General features: G+C 46.4%; 2 protein-coding genes across 3 annotated transcripts in view; one reads left to right on the top strand and one right to left on the bottom strand.

Moving 5' to 3' along the window:
* Positions 1-6,870: 6,870 nt before the first annotated feature.
* On the bottom strand, positions 6,871-13,702 carry TRAPPC2L (trafficking protein particle complex subunit 2L). Of its 2 annotated transcripts, none has more exons than XM_083165282.1 (5): positions 13,550-13,702; positions 11,133-11,305; positions 10,369-10,456; positions 9,786-9,865; positions 6,871-6,986 (listed from the first exon to the last, which is right to left on the bottom strand). In XM_083165282.1, exons 1-5 carry the CDS (start codon positions 13,613-13,615, stop codon positions 6,944-6,946), a joined length of 450 nt encoding a protein of 149 aa, XP_083021408.1. In that variant the 5' UTR covers positions 13,616-13,702; the 3' UTR covers positions 6,871-6,943. The 2 variants fall into 2 exon arrangements, with proteins under 2 accessions (XP_083021408.1, XP_083021409.1); XM_083165283.1 differs by lacking the exon at positions 13,550-13,702 and adding an exon at positions 12,592-13,431.
* Positions 13,703-16,019: 2,317 nt separating this feature from the next.
* Positions 16,020-22,482, top strand: part of CPNE7 (copine 7) — a 107,175-nt gene continuing 100,712 nt past the window's right edge. The window contains exons 1-2 of the mRNA XM_083165281.1: positions 16,020-16,887; positions 17,083-17,193. The gene's annotated coding sequence lies outside the window, so the exon portion shown is untranslated. The remainder of the gene's footprint in view (positions 16,888-17,082; positions 17,194-22,482) is intronic.

The following is a 22,482-nucleotide window of genomic DNA, read 5'->3' as shown; positions in this document are numbered from 1 at the left end:
TGAGAAGCAGACAGCGCCCGGACAGAAAGCCCAGCAGCAGCAACAGCCTAATGAAACCCCGACAGAAGGGAAGCGAGCACCCGTTCAGCTGCAACAGTACCAGTATCAGCCACAACAGAAGCAGGTACCGGGCACCCCACACTCCCCTATCACTGACTACCAAAGCACCCCTGATTGTCTGGTGCATGACACAGGCAGTGGGGAGGAGGAAGACATAAACGCTGGGGCATACAGGGGGATGATGAAGGCTATCAAAGCAACAATAGCACCTATGTTTAAGGAACAAGTGGAGGCATTTAATCTAAGCTTTGCTGACCTGAAAGGCCATATGACACAGCTTACACAGAGAGTGTCACAGAATGAGGTACAGATTGGGGCAACATTTCATGACGTACAAGAGCTGAAAACCCACAATGCTGAATTGCAAAAATCTGTATATGCTTTAACCAATAAGGTCGACGACCTTGAAAATAGATCAAGGAGATCGAATCTCAGACTAGTGGGACTCCCAGAGACGGTCAGAGGCCCAGCATTACATCACTTTGTTCGCAACACCCTGCCATCCCTGCTGGGAGTGGAACAAGAATGCATGGATATGGTAATAGAGAGAGCCCATAGGCTAGGGCCTGAAAAGGAGGGGGCAAACGTGAGACCCTCGTACCTAGCATCGTCAAAGACGTTTAGAGATGCCCTGGAGGCCAAGTGGATGGAATACCAACATAATAATGGGGAGCACAATGTAGATCCACTGTTAAAATGGCAAGCGGCCAAGGCAGTACTCAGAGGAGAAATTATTTCATATGTAAATAAATATCGTAAGGACAGAACGGCAGACTTGTTTAAAGCCCAAGAGCTATTGACTTCTGCTTATGCCACTTACAGTGCATCCAGGGGCTAGCTGGCAACTTTTAGCCTGGGGGGCAAGTCCAGAGCACTGGCCTATAAGTAACAGCGCATCATTAAAATGGAGGTTTTTCGTTTCAAAATATAACGACACCACAGGCTTCTCCCCCTGTATAAAAACAGGACACCACAGACTGCTGCCCTGTATAATATCAGGACACCACAGGCTGCTACCCGCACAAGGATCAGGGAAAGCCAGGCACTGGCAAACACAAACTCACAGTTGCCGGCGGAGGGCTTTTGCACACACCACTCCACCCCCCTGCCATGCTTACAGCTGGCTGCGGATGCTTCCAGGTTAACTGAGATTTTGCGCAAGTGCAGAAGCTCCGATTGTGGCAGCCGAGGTTTTGTATGTATCAGCCTGGCTTGGTAGGAGAATGTCCACTGAGAGGGGTGCGGGACACGGCACACTGAAAATTTGCCTGATTTACCGTTATCGCAATTCGCCCCTGCCACAGGACTGCTCACCTGCATAAAAAACAGAAGAGGAGGACACCGCTGGCTGCTCTCCTGCATACATAAAGAACCGGACACCACAGGCTGCTCTCCTGCATAAATAAACAGGACAGCACAGGCTGCTCCCTTGCATAAATAAAAAACTGGACACCACAGGCTGCTCTCCTGCATAAATAAAGAACAGGACACCACAGGCTGCTCCCCTGCATAAATAAAGAACAGGACACCACAGGCTGCTCCCCTGCATAAATAAAAAACAGGACACCACAGGCTGCTCCCCTGCATAAATAAAGAACAGGACACCACAGGCTGCTCCCTTGAGTAAAAAAACAGGACACCACAGGCCGCTCCCTTGAGTAAAAAAACAGGACACCACAGGCCGCTCCCTTGTGTAAAAAATAGGACACCACAGGCCGCTCTCTTGCATAAAGAACAGGACACCACAGGCCGCTCCCTTGTGTAAAAAATAGGACACCACAGGCCGTTCTCTTGCATAAAGAACAGGACACCACAGGCTGCTCACTTGCATTAAAAACAGGACACCACAGGCTGCTCCCCCTGTATAATAATCATGCCAATTGCCATGACACCACAGGCTGCTCCCCCTGTATAATAATAAAGCCATGACACCACAGGCTGCTCCCCCAGTATAATAATAATGTCATGACACAACAGGCTGCTCCCCCTGTATAATAATTTATTATACAGGGGGAGCAACCTGTGGTGTCATGGCATTATTATTATTATACAGGGGGAGCAGGCTGTAGTGTCATGGCATTTTTATTATACAGTGGGAGCAGCCTGTGGTGTCATGGCATTATTATTATTATACAGGGGGAGCAGCCTGTGGTGTCATGGCATTATTATTATTATACAGGGGGAGCAGCCTGTGGGGTCATGGCATTATTGACACTACAGGCTGCTTCCCCGCGACATGTTATAGCCCCCTTTAAGCTGAATACTAAGGCCATTAAATATTTAGGCATAAATATCCCAGGCAACATTAGCGATATATATAAATTAAACTACTCGCCCATCATTGGGGAATTGGAGAGACTGCTGGGGATTTGGAAATCGCTACCGATATCATTACTGGGAAGGGCGGTGGTCATACAGGTTATTGCATTCCCAAAACTCTCATATAGCATTCAGATGCTACCAATTAGGTTATCCAGAACTGATTTACAAAAAATTAATAAAATATTCTTCTACTTCTTGTGGCAGGGGAAAAAACCACGCATTTCCAGGCACAAAATATATCTTAAAAAAGCAGATGGGGGGTTAGGAATACCAAATGTTCAGGCCTTCAGTCAAGCAGTCCATATGAGGTATATACTAGATTGGCTTCAGGGATCTGATGCATACACACACAGGGCTCTAGAGGGAGACATAGCCTCACCATATTCACTAGCAGGCCTGCTTCATGTCCCTAGAACTAAAATCCCACAGCAAATACTAGAAAATATATTGTTTAAAGATACATATTCTGCATGGTTATTCATTAACAAAAAATTGGGCCGCAATTATCAGAATAATAAATATGATACATTATGGGGAAACCCAGGCTTTGACCCAGGAATGTCTGAATTAGGATATGATAGATGGAAAAGGCAAGGTATAATGGCGGTTAAAGACGTATTTGACCCTGGAGGACAGCTCCTTTCATTTCAAGATATGGCAACTAAATACTCACTACCCAATAGAGATTTCTTCATGTTTCTCCAGGTCAGGCACTTTATTCAATCTAAAAAGGGTCCTATGTTGGAGGCTGGAACTCCAGATGTAATTCAACAAGTGTTTGCTCTGAGCTCCACGGGCCCCTATAGGCTAAAATATATTTATGGGGAAATCCTGCCGACTTCACCTGAGGCAGTTTGGGCCGCTATGGTACCAAAGTGGCAGACAGACATACCAGAGGTTACTTCGGGTGAAACGCTCCATGAACATATAGGAAAAACACTAAAAGTCTTACATTCCACTATGTTGCAGGAAGTACACATAAAAACCTTGCACAGAGCGTATATATCACAAGCTCAGAGAAAGTACTTTGTACCCGGGGAACTGGGAATATGTCTCAAATGCAAGGGCTCTAATGCTACATTCTTTCATCATATGTGGGAATGCGGGAAAATTAGGAAATTTTGGGATAAAGTGATGATGTATATTAATACTATATGTGGAATAAAACTTACAAAGGACCCTTTGGCAATGCTCTGTGCAAACTTCTCTAATTAGAATATACCTGGCCGAAAAACTGAATTGTTCCCTTTCTTGACCATAGTTGTGACAGTTGCGAGGAAAGTAATTCTACGCAGCTGGACCAGTTCATCTCCTCCATTTTTGCAGGACGTGAAGGTGACACTGACACAATTGCTATATTTTGATAGGAGAGCTACACTGCCAATGGTGGAGGAGGGCGTTAAGAAATTTTATGCAAAATGGGGAACGTATATCAGATCATTGGGAGAAGATACACAGAAACAGGTCATGAAAGTATTCGAGGGCACATCTTGGTACCTACTTAGATCATTGTCAAATAACTGAGATGCACTGAGTCCTAGAGGGGGGAGGGAAGGGGGGGGGGGGATGGGAGTTTACGGGGTTAAGGTTAGTTAGGATAGAGGTAAGACATTTGTTTCTTTTATATGTCAATGATTATTGTATAAAGAAAAGATATATATATATATATATATATGGTGGCGGTTGAATTTATTGCGATTAATTCAGAGTCCTAGACAATGCAAGATAACATACCCTACAAAGAATTGAATAGGAGACTGGAAAATCTCTGTAACATATTATAGTCAGTGAAATGATTGAGACTCAAAAGTTGTTTTTTACACATGATTGCTATGCTTTATTTTGTAATATTCTGAATTGTTTTGTGAAACAAACACTGCAATGTACAGAAAATGTTTTACCTTGAAATGTTTTACATTGAAAACTTAATAAAAACGTTGATATAAAAAAAAAAATATAATCATTTGCTATAACCACGGTCACTAAGTACCGGTGACCATATAAAGCTATAGCAATGGCTATAAAGGTATTCACACCCCTTGGGCTTCTTCACATTTTGCTGCGTTACAAAATGGAAGCAGGATAGATCTAATAGAAATGCATTCCTACTAATGAAGACAATGTATTTGGCCGCACATCCATGTATGAAGGTGTATGGCAGAGCTGCCTGAGCAATGACCAGGCTCCTTTAGGCAAACCCTTACAGTGATGTGTTCTTGGAGGGTGATTACATTATTTTGTGGGTGCTCAAATGTACTGGGTGCCGCTGGATCTATTCAGTTGTTGCCCCGATTGGACACGCTTACCTGTGTGAGCGCCCATTAGTACCGGGTTTAGCCCTCATAAAATCCCATTTGAGCACCCAATAAACGGTTTCAGCTCGCACCTCAGGAGGCTGCAAGGGTATATGGGTCTCCTATGGGAAGGAATTCCAAGGATAAGAAGAGGGATCTCCGCCGCTGCCTTCTCACTGTGGGCCTAATTCAGACCTGTTCGCTAGGCAGTGTATATTCACTGCCTAGCAACCAGGTAACGCGAACCCAGTGAACAAGCCCCTCCCCCTGAGCGATTCCCTGCATGTGAGTGGATGTTTACGCTTACACATCCAATCGCATGTGGCTGCATGGTCAAAAAAAAAAATCATTCAGTTGTCGCTCTCCATCAAATGATTTTTCTCCCGTTCGTAATGAGAAGTCAGCCTGGACTGACTTTTCATTTCAACATTGTCCTCCGAATCATGTGATGTCAGCTGCTCGCCCCAAGTAGGCATCGATACGCCTGCGTTTCTATACCCATAAAATGCTGGGTGTTCCCATGCTTCCTCTCCCTGCCCCTCACTGACCGAACGCCTCGGCGAGTGTGAAACTCACCAAAGGCCTTCGCAGGGGGTGTGCCCATTTACGCATGCGCAGACCCCCACCATAGGCCTAGGGTTCGAATTGGGCCCACTACGAGCGGATCTGAATCACCCCGTGTGTCAGGCTGCTGTCGGCATACATGACCTCAGGTCACCAGTGCGCAGACACAATGGCTTTGCCAAGTAACATTATAGAATGCAGGGAGCAGCCGTCCCCACAGCGGAGCAATGCTGGGTTGATCTGGCACGGTGAGTTTAATACTTGATCATCGAGGTGAATACGATTCCTGGTACTTGTTTCCTAGCAGAGCGCATAGATTTCCTACGTACGCTACCATACTGAAATTGCATCTTAGTGGTGTGCGATGCGATTTTTTTAATGTAATTTATTCCCTGCTCTGTTGGCCCCAGGGGATCGCATTGCATCTCCCACAAAAAATCTCATGCTCATTACTGACCCCCCCACTATCCACGCCACCCCGAAGCGTGGCGAGCGGCGGCGGAACGCGTCCTCCTGACCTTTTCATACTCCCACTATCCACGGTGGTGTGGAGTTGATTTTATATAGTGTGGCAAGTGCAGCGAGCCCTGCGGATTACGTTACATGTATTCTGCGTCCTCTCTCCATGCTTCAGGCTCGGTGCGCTCCCCACACTATGTAAAAACAACTCCACACCAACATGGATAGTGGGGGTATGAAAAGGTTGAAAGGATGCGTTCCGCTACGCTCGCCATGCTTCAGGGTGGCATGGATAGTCGGGGGTTTCTCAGTCTCATAGCATCTCATATAAGTGTAAAGTAAATGGCATCGCACCCTATAAAATCGCATGCGATTTTGCGGTGCGATGTCATCGCATCGGGCAAAAAAGAGCAGTGAATAAATTACATAGGAAAATCACATCGGATCGCATCACATGCGATTCGATTTTCTTACCCTGAATCACCCGCTAAGCAATTTGCTTAGTGGGCGCCCTGCTAGGGAACAAGTACCAGTTCCCTTGCTTTATAGGGAAAACCTTTACTCAATAAGTTCAAGCCGTAGAGTAGCTAAAGGTTGGGGAACTCTGCTCTACAATATAATGTTTTGTGATCTCACAGGCAGAGGACTGTGGTTATACAGACGGCTGACAAGGTCTAGGTCAACAGTCAATGTGTGGACACACACACACACACAAGAAAAAAAAAGTTGCTTTGTATTTTAACATCCATGTGGACTATTGGGAACCGTAATGTGTGCCAAGCACTATGAATCGTGACATCTGTCTTAAAGCATGGCGAGTGAAGAAGTATAAATGCTTGGGTGTCAACATGACACCCAAAAAAAGCCTATGTCGACCTTTTGCATATCAACCTAAACATTTTCTATGAACTATACTATACCTAGAACTGTTCCCTAAGGGCAGGCCCGGGGAGCGCTCCCCGAAAGGGCAGGCTGGGGAGCATTCTTGAAGAGCAGGATCAGTAGCAGCTGTTAGTCCTTTGTGAGACTGAGAGGCTGCCACCACAAATCCAAGTGAGCTTATAGGAGGATGAGAGACAAATGGGACCTCCAGTGATTCCCCATCAGTATGAATTAATAGTGATGGACTTATATAAACATCATAATAATAATAATACAATAAATACATCACTGATTTCTCTCACATTTATTGTTAGTCATAGTTTCTATACAAGTTTCTTCCTATACAAACAGATGTAATCGCATCATGCTGGTACCATCATAGAGGTGACCGTGTTATCAAATGCCCTAAGGGAAAAGATTAAAAAGTTAAAGATAGCAATAATGATATAGAATTATACAGTACTTAGATAAGTCTATGGGGCCCATTTATTACGGATCGCATATACAATGTTATCTGGCCAGAATATTACAGCCCAGGATCACATTGTAATATGCAATCCTATTGTGGGGATATATCATCCTGCGCACAGGGAAAGGAGGGGGAGGGGGTGATGCTGGGGGGAATATGCGCATGCGGGGTTAGCGCTGACCACACTGTTCCGCCAGCAGTGCAGTCTGTATCCCATAGACTACAATGGATTACCGCCATCTAAGAAGGGAACCGTTTTGATGTTGCCCAATATTGATGCATCGAGCAGCATCACATCCACCATAGAAAGCTATGGGGGGGATGCGGCCAGCGTCGGTGCAACAGGGATCGTAGATTCCCGCTGAGGTCCCTCCTGATACATTCACGTGATACTTACTATTTGCCGGGATTTAGCCTCAAATATTAAATGATAAATGGGCCCATTAGTGTGGTTGGTATTCAACAAGATGGTGATACATAATGTACTACAATCTGACAGAGGGAATTAATGATGAGTTCACCTATAGTCAGATCATCAACGGCTTACGTAACCCTATGAAGGGGGGGAGGGGGTGATTCAATCGTGCACACCCCCTGCTGGGCATCTATAGGAATGGGCATTTATCAGCTATACAACTACCGTGTTTCCCCGATAATAAGACACTGTCTTATTTTTTTTTTACCAACAAAAAAGACCATAGGTCTTATTTTCGGGGGAGGGCTTACTTTAATAGACATGCCCCCAGTGCTCCTTAATAAACTTACTGAATCGCGATAAATCAGGGTAACAGGACACACAGCACAGAACTTTCCAGCACTGCGCCACAGCTGTTCTGCAGCTGTGTGATCTGCGCAATGACGTCATGCGCAGCTTGCAATGCATGACTGGGACCGCGAGTACGGCAGAAGCGGCTTCAGTAGAAGCCACTGCTGACCGTATCTACACCATGCAGGTGAGGGGAGTTAGGGCTGGTGGACGGGGACATCAGGGGGGATTTCCTGAACGGAAAATTTCGAAATTTGGATAGGTCTTATTTTCGGGGGAGGGCTTATTTTGGACCAGCGTCCAAAATCTGGGGGAGGTCTTATTTTTGGGGGAGGTCTTAAAATCGGGGAAACACAGTATTTCTACACTCAGACACCCATCACTTTCTGGAGATGCAAGAAAAAAAAAAGTCGGTACTTGTGGAGTATCACGGCTCCCATCGTATGCCATATGTAGTGGCATACGATGGCATACGATGCGATGTTTTACCGATTTTTGACCATTTTTTGCTCAAAAATCGTATGCCATCGTATGCCATATGTAGTGGCATACGATGCGATACGATGTTTTACCGATTTTTGCTCAAAAATCGTATGCCATCGCATGGCATCGTATGCCATATGTTGTGGCATACGATGGCATACGATGCGATACGATGTTTTACCGATTTTTGAGCATTTTAGCTCAAAAATTGTATGCGATTGCATCGGATGCCATACGATGGCATCCGATTTTGCATTGAAATGCATCAGAATGCATTGAAATGTGTATTAAACTTGTGAAATGCCCCCAAATGCCATTTTTCATAGTGCACCACCTCCACTATCAACGTCAACCCGAAGCGTGGCGAGCGCAGCGAGCCTGCGAGGGGCGGCGGTACGCGTCCTACGACCTTTTCATACCCCCACTATCCACGTCGGTGTGGAGTTGAGAATAGAATAGTGTGGCAAGCGCAGCGAGCCACCGAGCCCGAAGCGTGGCGAGCGGACGCGGATACCTTCACAGCTATACGCATCCCCTCGCGGGCTTCACAGGTATCCGCGTGCGCTCGCCACGCTTCGGGCTCGGTGGCTCGCCACACTATTCTATTCTCAACTCCACGCCGACGTGGATAGTGGGGGTATGAAAAGGTCGTAGGACGCGTACCGCCGCCCCTCGCTGCGCTCGCCACGCTTCGGGTTGACGTTGATAGTGGGGGTGGTGCACTATGAAAAATGGCATTTGGGGGCATTTCACAAGTTTAATACACATTTCAATGCATTCTGATGCATTTCAATGCAAAATCGGATGCCATCGCATCGGATGCCATCGTATGGCATCCGATGCAATCGCATACGATTTTTGAGCTAAAATGCTCAAAAATCGGTAAAACATCGTATCGCATCGTATGCCATCGTATGGCACTACATATGGCATACGATGCTATGCGATGGCATACGATTTTTGAGCAAAAATGCTCAAAAATCGGTAAAACATCGTATCGCATCGTATGCCACTACATATGGCATACGATGCCATACGATTTTTGAGCAAAAATGGTCAAAAATCGGTAAAACATCGCATCGCATCGTATGCCATCGTATGCCACATGCGATGCGATTTTTAGCATACGATCTGCATACGATGCAGGTCGTGGAGCCGTGATACTCCACAAGTACCAAAAAGTCAGTAGTTTAGGTGCCCAAAGCAGGCCAACCCCGACTTTGGGTGGAAACAATTGAATAGCTCTGATAGACACCATACTATCGCGCACCACAACTGAATCATCCCCTATATTGTGAATTTAAAGTATCACACGTTATATTTACCATATAACATTTACACATAACCTGCTCCCCCCAAGGAACTAATATATATATATATATAGAGATGTCTGTTTTCTCTAACACCTTGTATATTCTTATACAGCAGCAAAATTCTCCTAGCGTTTCCCTACTAAACAACCATTGGTGACACTGTTTTTCCTTACCGTGATTGGATGGGATCTCCAGGGTTATGGAAGGGGTTACACATCACATCTGTATATGAATTATGTAGCTTGCGGAACATCTGAAGGACAAGTACAATATAACAGGGTCATTACAGTGACCACAACAGTCCAGCACTCTTCTAAGCAAGACTGGAAGCAGCATTGTTGTGGGCTCAACCAATGTTCATGAGAAGACAGCCAATCAGATCGCTAGGAACCAGTGACCTCACTAACATTTACAATGTGTAACACCAACTATCTACATATGTACAGTCTGAAGACACAGTAACATCAGAAAATGTGAGAGGAATTCCACACTCAGTTTTGCCAAGCGGACTAGTAGAAATTCTTGAACAGCCGCCATCTTGCAGGCTCTTGTCATATCCAAGGGCAACAAGCACAAACAAATATACCAGGATAACAGTAATGCACAGTTAATGACCTATAGGACATATTGGAAGGTCATTTCTGATATGCAGCGTGTGTATTCTGTAGCACAGAAGTCACAGCTAGCACTGGCCTATAGGAATGTCAGCTAGAAGCCAAGACCACCCCAGCAATATACGCCCCATGCGTTACTCACACTGCGGATCTCATTATCCCGGAGAGCCGTGTTTGAGGAATCTACCACCATGACAAACTTGACTTTGGAGTTTGTGACGTATCCATATCTGGGGGCAGTTAAAGAACATTTGTATTTGGTTGCTAAGGAGAAAAGCAAGAGTCCTGACATTCACCAGCTCTATCTGCCCTCTTCCATGCAAGTCATGAAGTGATGCTGGTTTCTGGAAATAGAGACATGAGGACTTGTTCAATGTGGTGTAAACTGTCCCAGGATGCAGGGATGAGCCCTGCAACCAATACCAGGAAATGGATGAGGAGGAGGAGGAAGGGGGTGCAGAAGAGAACATGTCCGCCTCCTCTTTCCATCCCTGCACTGTAAATACCCCCGAACACCTCTCCATAGCTGCTGGTGACATGTAGAGGAGTTAATAGGTATTGGCCATGTGCATTACATAGAATGAAAGGCCTTAAATAAATGGGAATGGGTGCTTGTTAGGAAAACCCCGATTCCCTCCATAGAGCCTCATGCAGCCTCATTTAGTAGGTCTAAGACTAGGACCTACATGTATGACCATGTGCAGGTCTATGACAAAGCGTCTATATACCCCAAAGGCAGTGTGAGAACTGTACTATAGCTGCCATACACAGCTATAGTACAATGACGCACAAAACAGTTATGTGACAGTCTGCCATGTAATGCTGAAGCCCCCATACCTGAGCCTACATTATTACAGATAGCCAGAATGACCCACACCGACCAAATGAGACACAATTACAGGATACACTTTGTAGTCCTCCGTGGGGTACAACAGTCCCAGGTAAAGTTCCCTCTGATCCGCAAGAGCCTTCCCCATAGCAGAGATCTTCTCATCCACCACATCCAGGGAGGTGTGGACGGTGTAATGGAACTTCAGCTGGTTCTCAGAGGGGATGCTGTGAATGTATAGAGGATAGTTCTGCAAGAGAGAATGACAAGGTTCTAATTACGAACACAGGTCACAGGTAGAAAGCAATCTCTCCCAAGTGGTGTATATTATAGGTATTTCCTGTGTCTGTAACAGCAGATTATATCGCTGTCTCCATCACAATAGGAGGCAGCAGTTACTATGTTAGAGTAGTTGCCAATCTATGTACTAAGGGCCTGATTCAGACCTGATCGCTAGGCAGTTTATAGTCACTGCCTAGCAATCAGGTAAACACCGCCTTGCCAAACGCGCACCCCCCCTCACCGAGCGAAAATCCCCCCTTGTATGTGAGTGGATGTGTACGCTTACACTTGCATGGTCGCTCACCATTGAATGATTTATTCTTCTGTACATATTGAAAAGGAAGCCAGTACTTACCTTCATTTGAACGCTGTTCTCCGAATTTGGGGTGTGCGCTGACGTCACGTGACGTCAGTCGCCTGTCCAAAGCAGGCATCAACACGCCTGCATCTGCAGGGTACGCCCAGCATTTTTGTGGGCACGCCCATAAAACGCTGAGTGTTCCCTGTGCCCGCCCCCATTCCGCCCATCCTAGAGCGAACACCTCGGTGAGTGTATAACTCGCTGAAGGCGTTAGCTCCTGGGATTTGCACATGTGCATAGTGTTCCCGCTAGGCTGTTTTAGCGGGGCGCTGCGCCCTGCCTGAATTTTAAAGGGCAAAATGCACCCTGCCCCACTAGCAGCACCCCGCTTAAACAGCCTGGTGCCTGCTCCGACTGCTTGCACAGGGAAGCCCAGCCTTAGACGGCGATGCCCGGCGTTATCCCGGCAACTTCGGCGCGGCCAGGCACGCGCCCTTTAGTGGCGGCGGCTGGGCCCGCCCATTTTCATGACATTGCAGCCCGGACACACCCCTTTTGTGACGTCGACGGGCCCGGTCCACCCTTCTTGCGCTGCCCCCGTGCAGCGGCGCCCTGCCCACGAAAATTTATAGAAGAAACACTATGTGCAAAACCACGCCATCGGACAGGGGAGCAAATTCGTCTCACAGCGAGTGGGTCTGCATCACCCCCTAAAAGCAGGTACATCTATGATGTGGTGTTGGGAGGTAAGGGGATGACCAGAGAAGGTTTCCTGTATCAGTGACATTCCACATAGAGAAACAGAACATCAACATGTGGCAAACACAGCAGGACCCCAAGCTACTCTATAGTACTACTGACAGCTCTCAGCTATACTAAATCCTCTGAGCGCTTTCTTTGGTATTGTATAAACAGGTCTATGCTTGTTAGTACACAACTACACAGAATCATACATTAGACACTAGCATTGCAAGACCATGAACTGAGCAGATAATGTAGCATCCTCTGCTTTGTTGTGGGAATACATCTTCATAAATTCCAGTCTTCTTCACTGAGATGAGAGAAAGGATGTCCAGAGAATTAATATATCACATTCCCATATAGCAGCCATAAATACACATGTAAGACCATATATCACGGTGCTGACCATTTATCACCACGGAGAAAGACTACATGCAAGTACAAATGTGATCAGAATCCAAAAAAATACATTGATGCAGTCCTGCTCAGACTTGGTAGGCAATATATCAGGGCGCACAGCAATTTGAGGCCGGTGAGGCTCCAACAAGCCTTAAGCCTTGACAGTGGAGAATGCAGATTTATCAGTCTACAAGCTGAAAATCCCAGAGTGCAGGGGTACATGAGGGTGTATCTGTCACTGCATTACATGGTATAGGTAGCCTGGTCTGCGGACAGCTATACAGTACTTCTCTCTGCCCCACAGTACATACTGCATAGAAATAATGATCAGGCAACATGCAGTGCTCCAAGTACTGTGGGACTACATATCCCAGCATGCTATGACACACTTTTTCTGTTAGGGAATGCTGTGATACAGTTATTCAGCAGCTCGAGTGTCACACGTTATCTGCCCCCAGAATAAACTGTCGATTCATCAGCTACTGTAGAACTACAAGTCTCAGCATGCTATGGCAGCCAGAAATTTAGCATTCTAGGAAAGAAGCCTCAGGTTAGTTGAAGTACTACAAGACCCAGGATACTGCAGGCACCGAGGTTACTTATGTGTGACCTGCTCCCTTCCTTCACAAATGGCTGTCACAAATAGCTTCAGCCATAACTATGGGATCAGAACTCCGTGACACTTCCTCCCTGATACAACAATATATACATAGTATATACAGTATAATTCCCCTGACAATCCTAAATACACAGGTACATCACCGGCCTCACCTCCTTGGCTATGACAGCCACACACACCGCCATCTTGCTCCTCTCGCTGGTCACATGACTCGGCATCGGAAACTGTCATCTGCTGTGTGATTGGCTAATACGATCACATGACTCCCGAGCTGCAGTTATGGCTGGTGTTGGGTAAAGGCCCGGCTGCTGTCATGTGACCTGCCCAGCGTCATGCCTGCTGCTGGAATGAATGAATCCGGGCCCGGCACTTGTGAGAGGGTATGGGTAAAATCCGGAATCGGATAAGACACCGGAATGCCGGACTGGACATCAAACTCTGCATTCCGGAGCTTGTAGTATCCGGTCCGGGGGTGTCCTGTCCGGGGGTGCTCCATCTGATGGGGCTGCTCTGACACCTGTCACCTGGGAGAGGAGAGGGGGGAGAATACAGCCTCACTGCATGGTCTGGGGGTGTAATAAAAACTGGAACGTTCCAGACCACACGGGGAGGCTGTAATCTCCCCTTCCCCATGTCCCTGGTGTGAGCAATCACAGGCATCCCCCCGGACAAGACACCCCCCGCATGGGACACCCCTCGGACCAGACACTATAAGCTCCGGAATGCAGAGTTTGATGTCTGGTCCGGCGTTCCGGTGTCTTATCCGGGTCCGGTTTTTACTTAGTCCCCTTGTGAGACACACCAGCTCATACTTGCCTACCTGACCCTCTCCATGAGGGAGAAAATGCTCTGTTCCTGGACTTCCCTGTTAATGTAGGATTGCCATCACCTGTGGTGAAACACCTTTCTTATCTATTACCTACCTCACCACAGGTGATGTCAATCATACATTACCAAGGAAGTCCAGGACACAGAGTATTTTCTCCCTTATGGAGAGGGTCAGGTAGGCAAGTATGCACCAGCTTGTGTCGTGTGTGTATGTGTGTGTGTGTGTGTGTGTGTGTGTGTTTTAAAACTTGTATTATTCCAGCAGCTTGGGGACACTTATCGTATCCAGCTGGATATGGGGCATATATTGGAGTACTGCTACATAAAACTGCCCATTTCCGTGACAGCACCCACGGCAATGGCTGACCAGAAATCATACCTATTCCCACTCTAATTCTATTTCCATAACAAGATGATCTTTCGTCCTATTCTATTGGCTGAGTTTATTAGCTGTGAGTTGCCCAGATTTTTGCTATTCCATTAGAGCACAGGTTCTCAGGACCCCACACAGTGCATGTTTTCCAGGTTTCCTCACAGAATCACAAGTGAGATAATTAGCTCCACCTGTGGATCTTTTAAAATGTGTCATGGAGTATTTAATGCACCTGTGCACCTTCCCGGGTGACCTGGAAACCATGAACTGTGTGGGGTCCTGAGGACCGAGTTTGCGAACCCCTGCGTTAGAGCATCTGTGTTAGTTAATCTGGTCCTAATGAGACTTTAAACGGATTTAATTTGAATTTTTCTATAGTTAATATATGAAAAGTAGGGGAAAATATTTGACGGTAAAAAATCATTGGACTCCAGGATTCATGTTTGTACGCTATGGCCGATGTTTATGCAATGAGGGGATTATCGTGCCTCTGTTGTCCCACTCGCAATGAGAATTTCATGGGAAACTGATTACAAAGAAGGTGTTAATAAGGAGCATTATATATGTGTGTCATTGTCGTTTTTAGAGCGTGTATCTGCCACCAGCTGCAGGTTTGTACGTACAAACAAATGGCACCTGACTGCATCGCCATAACTGTGTGCAGTCAGCATAGATGGGACCCTAACGAGGCGTGAAAAGTGGGTGTGACCATGTTAAAGGGCATGTGGCTTTGCTGGGATGATGCTCCTGTGAACCACGCCTCCTGCTGTCATCATTATGGAGGCATTTCCAGCGCTCTGAGAGCTGTTGGCCCTGCCCCAGTGTCCCTTTGTCACCGTGAATAGAAGCGGTGTTCATGCGCACAGCATCTATTCACCGCTGCTCTGCTAATTAGAACAGCAATGGATAGGGTGACTCCCCCAGCCCCCACCACAAGACACTGCTACCTGTAGTGGGGACAGTCACAAAAAATCGATTGTCCCATGAAACTCAAGACAGTTTGGAGTTATGGTTTTTGTGTGCAAGTTGCGCACTATAAAATTACCCCACGGGTGCTACCCTAAGCATTTTCTATGTGAATAGCAAGGGGCTCTGGGGAATGCATGCTGAAAATGACTTGCAATTAGGTTCCCCCTATGTCAGGGCTGGGCAACACCGGCCCTCTGGATGTAGATGAACTACACATCCCAGGATGCTTTGCATTAGTTTTGCTATGTGGCCATGCTGAAACTGATGCAAGGCATGCTGGGATGTGTAGTTCATCAACATCCAGAGGGCCAGTGTTGCCCAGCCCTGCCCTATGTATTGATGGTTTAGGCCAATGTAGAATGGTTTTGCCATCGGTGAGGGGAGAACCAAATGGTTTCCCACCATCAATGTCAAGATTAAATTAATAGTTTCATTTTTCTTTTTTTCCCTAGGGGCCAGGATGTAGCATACCTCCGCCCCTGACACCCATGAAACCCCACCATATGTAAAAACATTGATGGTCATACATTGTATAGTATAACACAAAAGTACCTGAGGTTCAGAATAAACAAAACCTCCTACCAATTCCCCTCACTGCTATTCGGACTGTCCACATCACCAAGAACATTCACAAAGGTCTTAGTAGTGTTGATAGCCAATATAAGGCAAAAAAGAATATCAATATGGCCATACCTAGACGATCTGCTAATCATGGCAAAGACAGAAGCCCTGGCAAGAGAACATACATGACAGGTACCTAGGCCATCATGGACACTCAAAAGATGATGATAAGGGTAACTCCGGAGAGAAGACTAAAGCTGAGAAACGAGGTTTTGAAGATTGTAGGAAAAAGGATAGTTTCTTCAGGAGACTGCATGAGGATATTGGGCCTCATGTTGGCAGCCCTGGATACGATACAGTGGTCAAGGTTCCACATGTGAAACCTGCAAAATTGCTTCCTAACCCAATGGGATGCAGATGGAAAAAAACTGCAGGCAAAGAATATGTCTCTCGAAAGGGGCTATAGCAGATCTCGAATAGTGGTCAGACACAAGGAGACTGCATCAAGGCAGATCGTTCGCAATAGGCGTACAGACAGTGGTCACAACCGATGCCAGCCAAACAGGATGGGGCGCGGTATGCAAAGACGCAGCAGCGCAAGGAACATGGACGAAGGAGATGTGTCGAGCCCATTCCAATATCGGAGTGATGCGAGTGGTACTGATGGCATGTCAAGCTTTCCAGGGCCAGTTTTGGAAGGAAGATGTTATCGTCAAGTGACGAGGACCGTGCTTGTGAGAGCATACTAGCTACTCTACAGTATGTGTTATCTTGAATTTACCAGCTGTTAATTGATTTGCTTTTAGAAAACACATCAATGTTAAATATTGTAATATAAAACAAAAATATGCTTAAAATACAGCTAAATTGTTTAATTTGCAATTTAAATATCGTTCACGTTTTATATCATATATCTGTCATAATTTATTTGAAGAGTTTTCACCTGTTTCCTAGATATTCTCATGACACATCCAGCATCCAGACTCTGGATGGGAATCAATCAACTAATGGAACGGGATGCCATGGTTCTTCCAATTAGCTTAAGCGGAGAGAGGGTGGAAGACGGTAAGAGATCTGTATAAACGCAGGTATGGACGCTACATGTACCCACTGCGGGATAACACTAAAGGCCGCTCAAAACAGCATGTTTGAGCGGCTTTCAGCTCAAAGCCGCCCAGTGTGTATGCCCCAGCGATGAACGGTGAGCGCTGCTGTACACTCCCGCATCATCGCTGGGAAAGCCGCTCATCTGCTGGGAATACCAGCAGATGAGCGGCTTTGAGGATGGCTTTGCATAGCTCTGCGCTATGGAAAGCCGTCCTCCCCCCGCAGTAGGAAAGCCACTCAGTGTGTATGCACAGAGCAGCTTTCCCCCCCAGCGATGAACACCATCATCGCTGTCCATACACGCTGGGCATAATCACCCAGTGTGTATGGACCTTAAGAGGTGTGTTTTGGTGCAGTACAAGGACGCAGATCTTGCCCATTTGATTTAATAGACTAACTGTGGCCCAGCCTTCGATATTTACCCCCCCCCCCCCTCACCCCCAATTATTATATATTTTTTGTACAGTGATCAATATAAGCATGTGCACAATAACAAACCAATATAATTGTGGGTGGGGGGTAAAAATTTAATCTTTTTGTGATCACAATTTATCATTCACCCTACTTTATTTTAGCTTTCTTCAGCAGTTTTTTTAGGTGCTTTACAACAGGTATTTCTCTGGAGGTAAGGCCTAAACACAGAGGCGTGGCCATGAACCTTTTAAATAAAATATAGAAAAAAATAGTACTTTGAGCACCTCCCTGGCCGCACTGCTCCCCAGCACACAGCAGCGTGTTCTGGATTAAAGAGAAGAGCTGCTGCAGCTCCTGATTCCAAATAATGGGGGGAGGACCAGGGCCCCCACTGGGCCGCTCCATCAGATCAGAGCCTTGATACATAGTACATAGTACCCACTCCCCTCCCCTCTTGGCGATGGTAACTACCTCACCTTTAAATGAAAAGTTGCTATGAACTTTGGGTACTTGTGTAGTTTCACGGCGCCAGCTACTTCCGGGTTTTACGCTCGCCACAAAATCTAAAATAAAGTAACTTAACTCCATGCCAACATGGATAGTTCGTACCCCCACTATCCACGTTGGCATGGAGTTGATTTTACGCGGTGAGCGTAGCGAGCCACTGAGCCCGCAGCGTGGGCGAGCCCCGCAAGGGGACATAGACGCACGGCGCCATGCTGGCGCCGTGAAAGTACACAAGTACCGAACTTTGGACCAGATAGTATACCTGGACACTAGTGTGATAGCTATGTTTATGGTATTATTGTGATAAATACAGTAGTAACCTGCAGAAAGTGGGGTCCCGTGCCGGGGTTAGTAATATAGTAGTAAGTGTAGTATACAGTAAGGGCTGGACCTCTGTGATTTGTAGAATATTTAAATAATGTGGTCATATACCGTGTTGCACCCCCAAATCTAGATACACATTAGTTCACCTTAAATCACGTTCACCAAACACGTGCTGCCCGGATTCGGAGATATTGTGCCCACCAATGATGTCATCACCACCCGCCCATAACCTTGCCCACCCACTTCATAAAACCAAATAGGCAAAAGTGAACTCAGCAGAGACAATCCATAATCAGCATTAGAGAAGAACACTAATAAGCAGTATACAACTTAAAGTACTATATATAGCAAGAAACACACCATCATGTATTGTCACAAGTATAATACCCCTTTCACATCGCACCTAATTACTTGGTACAAATCAGTTTCTTACCGGTTCGACACGGTAATTAGTGCAGTGTGAAAGGGGTTACCAGTTACAGCCGAATTTCTTGGCTCCTGATTGGAAGCTAGGCGGCCAATAGAATCATTCGGAGGAGAAGCGCTGAAGATGAAACTTCAGCGTCTCACATTTTTTATTTTTAAGAAGACCTGGACTACGTCGGAAAGAAGAGGACGTGATCTTCGCCGGAGGACCTTGTTGAGTAGGATTTTCTTCCACAGGTACCCCTATGGATTTCTTCGCATCCTGAAGCCCTGGAGCCCCGGACCCCGGACTCCTAAGCCCTGGAGCCCCGGACCCCGGGATCTACCTACGGGCTCAATATAGGTAAGTATCAGTATGTATGTATTAAACTTTTATTTTTCATGTGTGTCAGTGTGTGTTTATTTTACTATTTCTTGTACTGTGGAACTACAAATGCCAACAAGCCCTTTAATGCCCCGCATGTGGTTCTCCAAGTCCCAGCATGCGGGGAGGCTTGCTGGGACTCATAGTTCCACAGTCTAAGACAATAGTTTATTATTCTATTTTTTACACTTCAATCAGCTCGATGCCCACCACCCAGGGGCATCGAGGACAGCACCAGGCTTCAGCCTGGCCAGGTAAGTCCTGGAGGGGGGGGGGGCTTTATTGGGGGGTCCCCACTTCCCTAGGACCCTTGGCCAGGGGACTTGTATAAAAAGTCTCCCCCGGTTGTGGCATTACCCTGCTGGCTGGGTGGACCTGGGGCTGGTTCTTAAAATACGGGGGACTCCTAGTCATTTTGTCCCCCGTATTCTGGGAACAGCCCCAGCCCTGGAGCCTGGGGCTGGTTTTAAAAAATCGGGGAACCCCTATCTGGTTGGTTTCTTGATTTTTTTAATACCAGCCCCGGCTCTTTCAGCCGGTGCTGGTTACGGCCATGGGGGGGGACCCCACTCCATTTTTTTAATTTATTTATTTTTATTTCATTTTTTTTTTTCAGTGAAGCCTATACTGATCTGACTGATCCGTGCAGGCTAAAGCCAAACACGCCAGGAAATGTAAGTCTATTTTCCTGGTGTATTTGGCCAGCCACTACGGCCGAAATACGCTAATTAGCAGACGTATTTTCAATACGGCCGCTTAGTAAATTAGGAATCACCATTCTTTTAATAGGTAATTCTTATTCATATTTTCCGATGGCGTAAACATTCGTATTTGTAAATACAAATACGAATGTGCCAAAAATACGAATATGTGTATTTTTGGCATAGTAAATGCCAAAAATCCGAATACGCCTAAAAAATTTATATTTTACTAATTGTTTAGGCATATTTGCCTTAGTAAATTTCTCCCAATGGCCCATTGAGGCCGTGGGTGAAAGAATATAAGGCCGATAAATCCACGCCTCGGAAGGGGGATCATTAGACTGTCAGTCAGTGGGAATACAATCAGGTGTCAGCTAGGTCTTTCTATTAAATGTGAAAACATAAAGTAGTTTCCATTCGCAACGTCTGATCACCAGCACAGAGGTTTGCAGTATTCTTGTCCTGGTTTAGTAGTAGTGTGAATAGGAGTGATTGTTATTTTGTTATTTTTTTAGGCGGTTATAAAACATTGGTCTTATAGGACTTTTATAGTGGGAAATATTGCTTTGTCCCATTATAGTTCCCGTAAGGAATAAACACTGACCTTGTACTGACACAAACCCCTGACTACCCTTCGGCCTCTCCATGAACTAAACTCCATCTTATAACAGATCAACATTGTGACAATGGACATTAAAGCCAGTCATGTTTGTAAGCCCTAGTGGGCTGATCAGAAACAGTGACAATTAGTAATAAATGGAAAGATTATTGTTTTTAAGAATTATCCTTATCTGGATATTGTCATGACAGGGATATTACACATATCATTAAGATGCCACTGTTTACAGTGCGGATACAAACTTCGGTACTCTTTACCTAGAAGGGCGCCCACGATTTTGATCGTGGGCATCGTTAGTAAAAAAAATTTGCGTCGGTCGCATCGCATGCGACCAAAAAATCGCATGCGATGCGACCGACGCGATGCCCGCGATTTCCCATAGGGAACAATGTTAAATGTCCCAATTGACCCGATTTTCTTGTTCAATGTCTCAATTGACCCGATTTTCCATAGGAAACAATGTTAAATGGGCCACAGAGGCCAAATAGGCACCCTGAAGTGTGAAATGGCCCCCACAATTGTTAACGCCACCCCACGATCAATGTGAACCTGAAGCGTGGCGAGCGCAGCGAGCCCGCGTCCTACGACCTTTTCATACCCCCACTATCCACGTCGGCGTGGAGTTGAGAATAGAAAGTGTGGCGAGCACAGCGAGCCACCGAGCCCGAAGCGTGGCGAGCGGACGCGGACAGCTGTGAAGCCCGCGAGGGGACACGTATACCTGTGAAGGTGTCCGCGTCCCCTCACGGGGCTCGCTGCGCTCGCCACGCTTCGGGCTCGGTGGCTCGATGCGCTCGCCACACTTTCTATTCTCAACTCCACGCCGACGTGGATAGTGGGGGTATGAAAAGGTCGTAGGACGCGTACCGCCGCCCCTCGCGGGCTCGCTGCGCTCGCCACGCTTCGGGTTGACGTTGATCGTGGGGTGGCGCTAACAATTGTGGGGGCCATTTCACACATCACGGTGCCTATTTGCCCTCTGTGGGCCATTTAACATCGTTTCCTATGGAAAAATCGGGTCAATTGAGACATTGAACAGGAAAATCGGGTCAATTGGGACATTTAACATTGTTCCCTATGGGAAATCGCGGGCATCGCATCGGTCGCATGCGATTTTTTTAGTGCATGCGATGCCCGCGATGGGCGCCCTTCTAGGTAAAGAGTACCCAAACTTCAAATATTCCTCCAATCTGCTATACACAGGACAGCTAGTCATGTTGTAGTTAGCCATGTTCTAGGCAGCCATATTGTTGTCGTCATGTTTTAGGCAGCCATGTTGTTGTTGTCATGTTTTAGGCAGCCATGTTGTAGTCAGTCATGATCTAGGCAGCGATGTTATAGGCAGCCATGTTGTTATGTTTAGACAGCCATGTTGTAGTTAGAAAAGATAATTGATGTTTACCAAAGCAGTTACCACTTAAAACTCTAGACCAAAGTCTTCATTTTCATAAAAATATCAGTATGGTTAGGGGGAGGCAATGGGTAGGATGGTGAATACAAAGTGCCTGGTCTGCCAGTAAGATGTGTCGGTACTTGTGTAATAGCACGGCGCCCGGCTACGCTATGTTTTTAGTGTAGGCTAAGCTACGCTGTTAGTGTAGCCCAATGGCTGCCTAGCGTAGTTAGCATAGTGACTCTGTGGCAGCCCAATGGCTGCCTAGGGTAGTTAGTGTAGTGACAGCCCAACAGCTGCCTGTCCCCTTCAGGCAGCTAGTCACCGTACTGACCCCGGGAGCTGCAGCTCTGGCCCTGGCAAGCCTAGTGAGCGCCTCTCACACAGCACCGGTAACCGCCAGATCCCCTGCGCAGCTATTCTTCAGTTTCTGCATTCACGGCAAATGCAGCTGAAGTTGACGCAGCTGTGTTTGCATTTGTGTTGTCTGCTTTGTCGG

The sequence above is a fragment of the Crinia signifera genome, chromosome 11, assembly GCF_055691185.1.
Source record: "Crinia signifera chromosome 11, ASM5569118v1, whole genome shotgun sequence".
In the NCBI taxonomy this organism is placed as follows: domain Eukaryota; kingdom Metazoa; phylum Chordata; class Amphibia; order Anura; family Myobatrachidae; genus Crinia; species Crinia signifera.
Note: the sequence above shows the minus strand (reverse complement) of the source record. Positions and strands in the feature narration are given on the sequence as shown.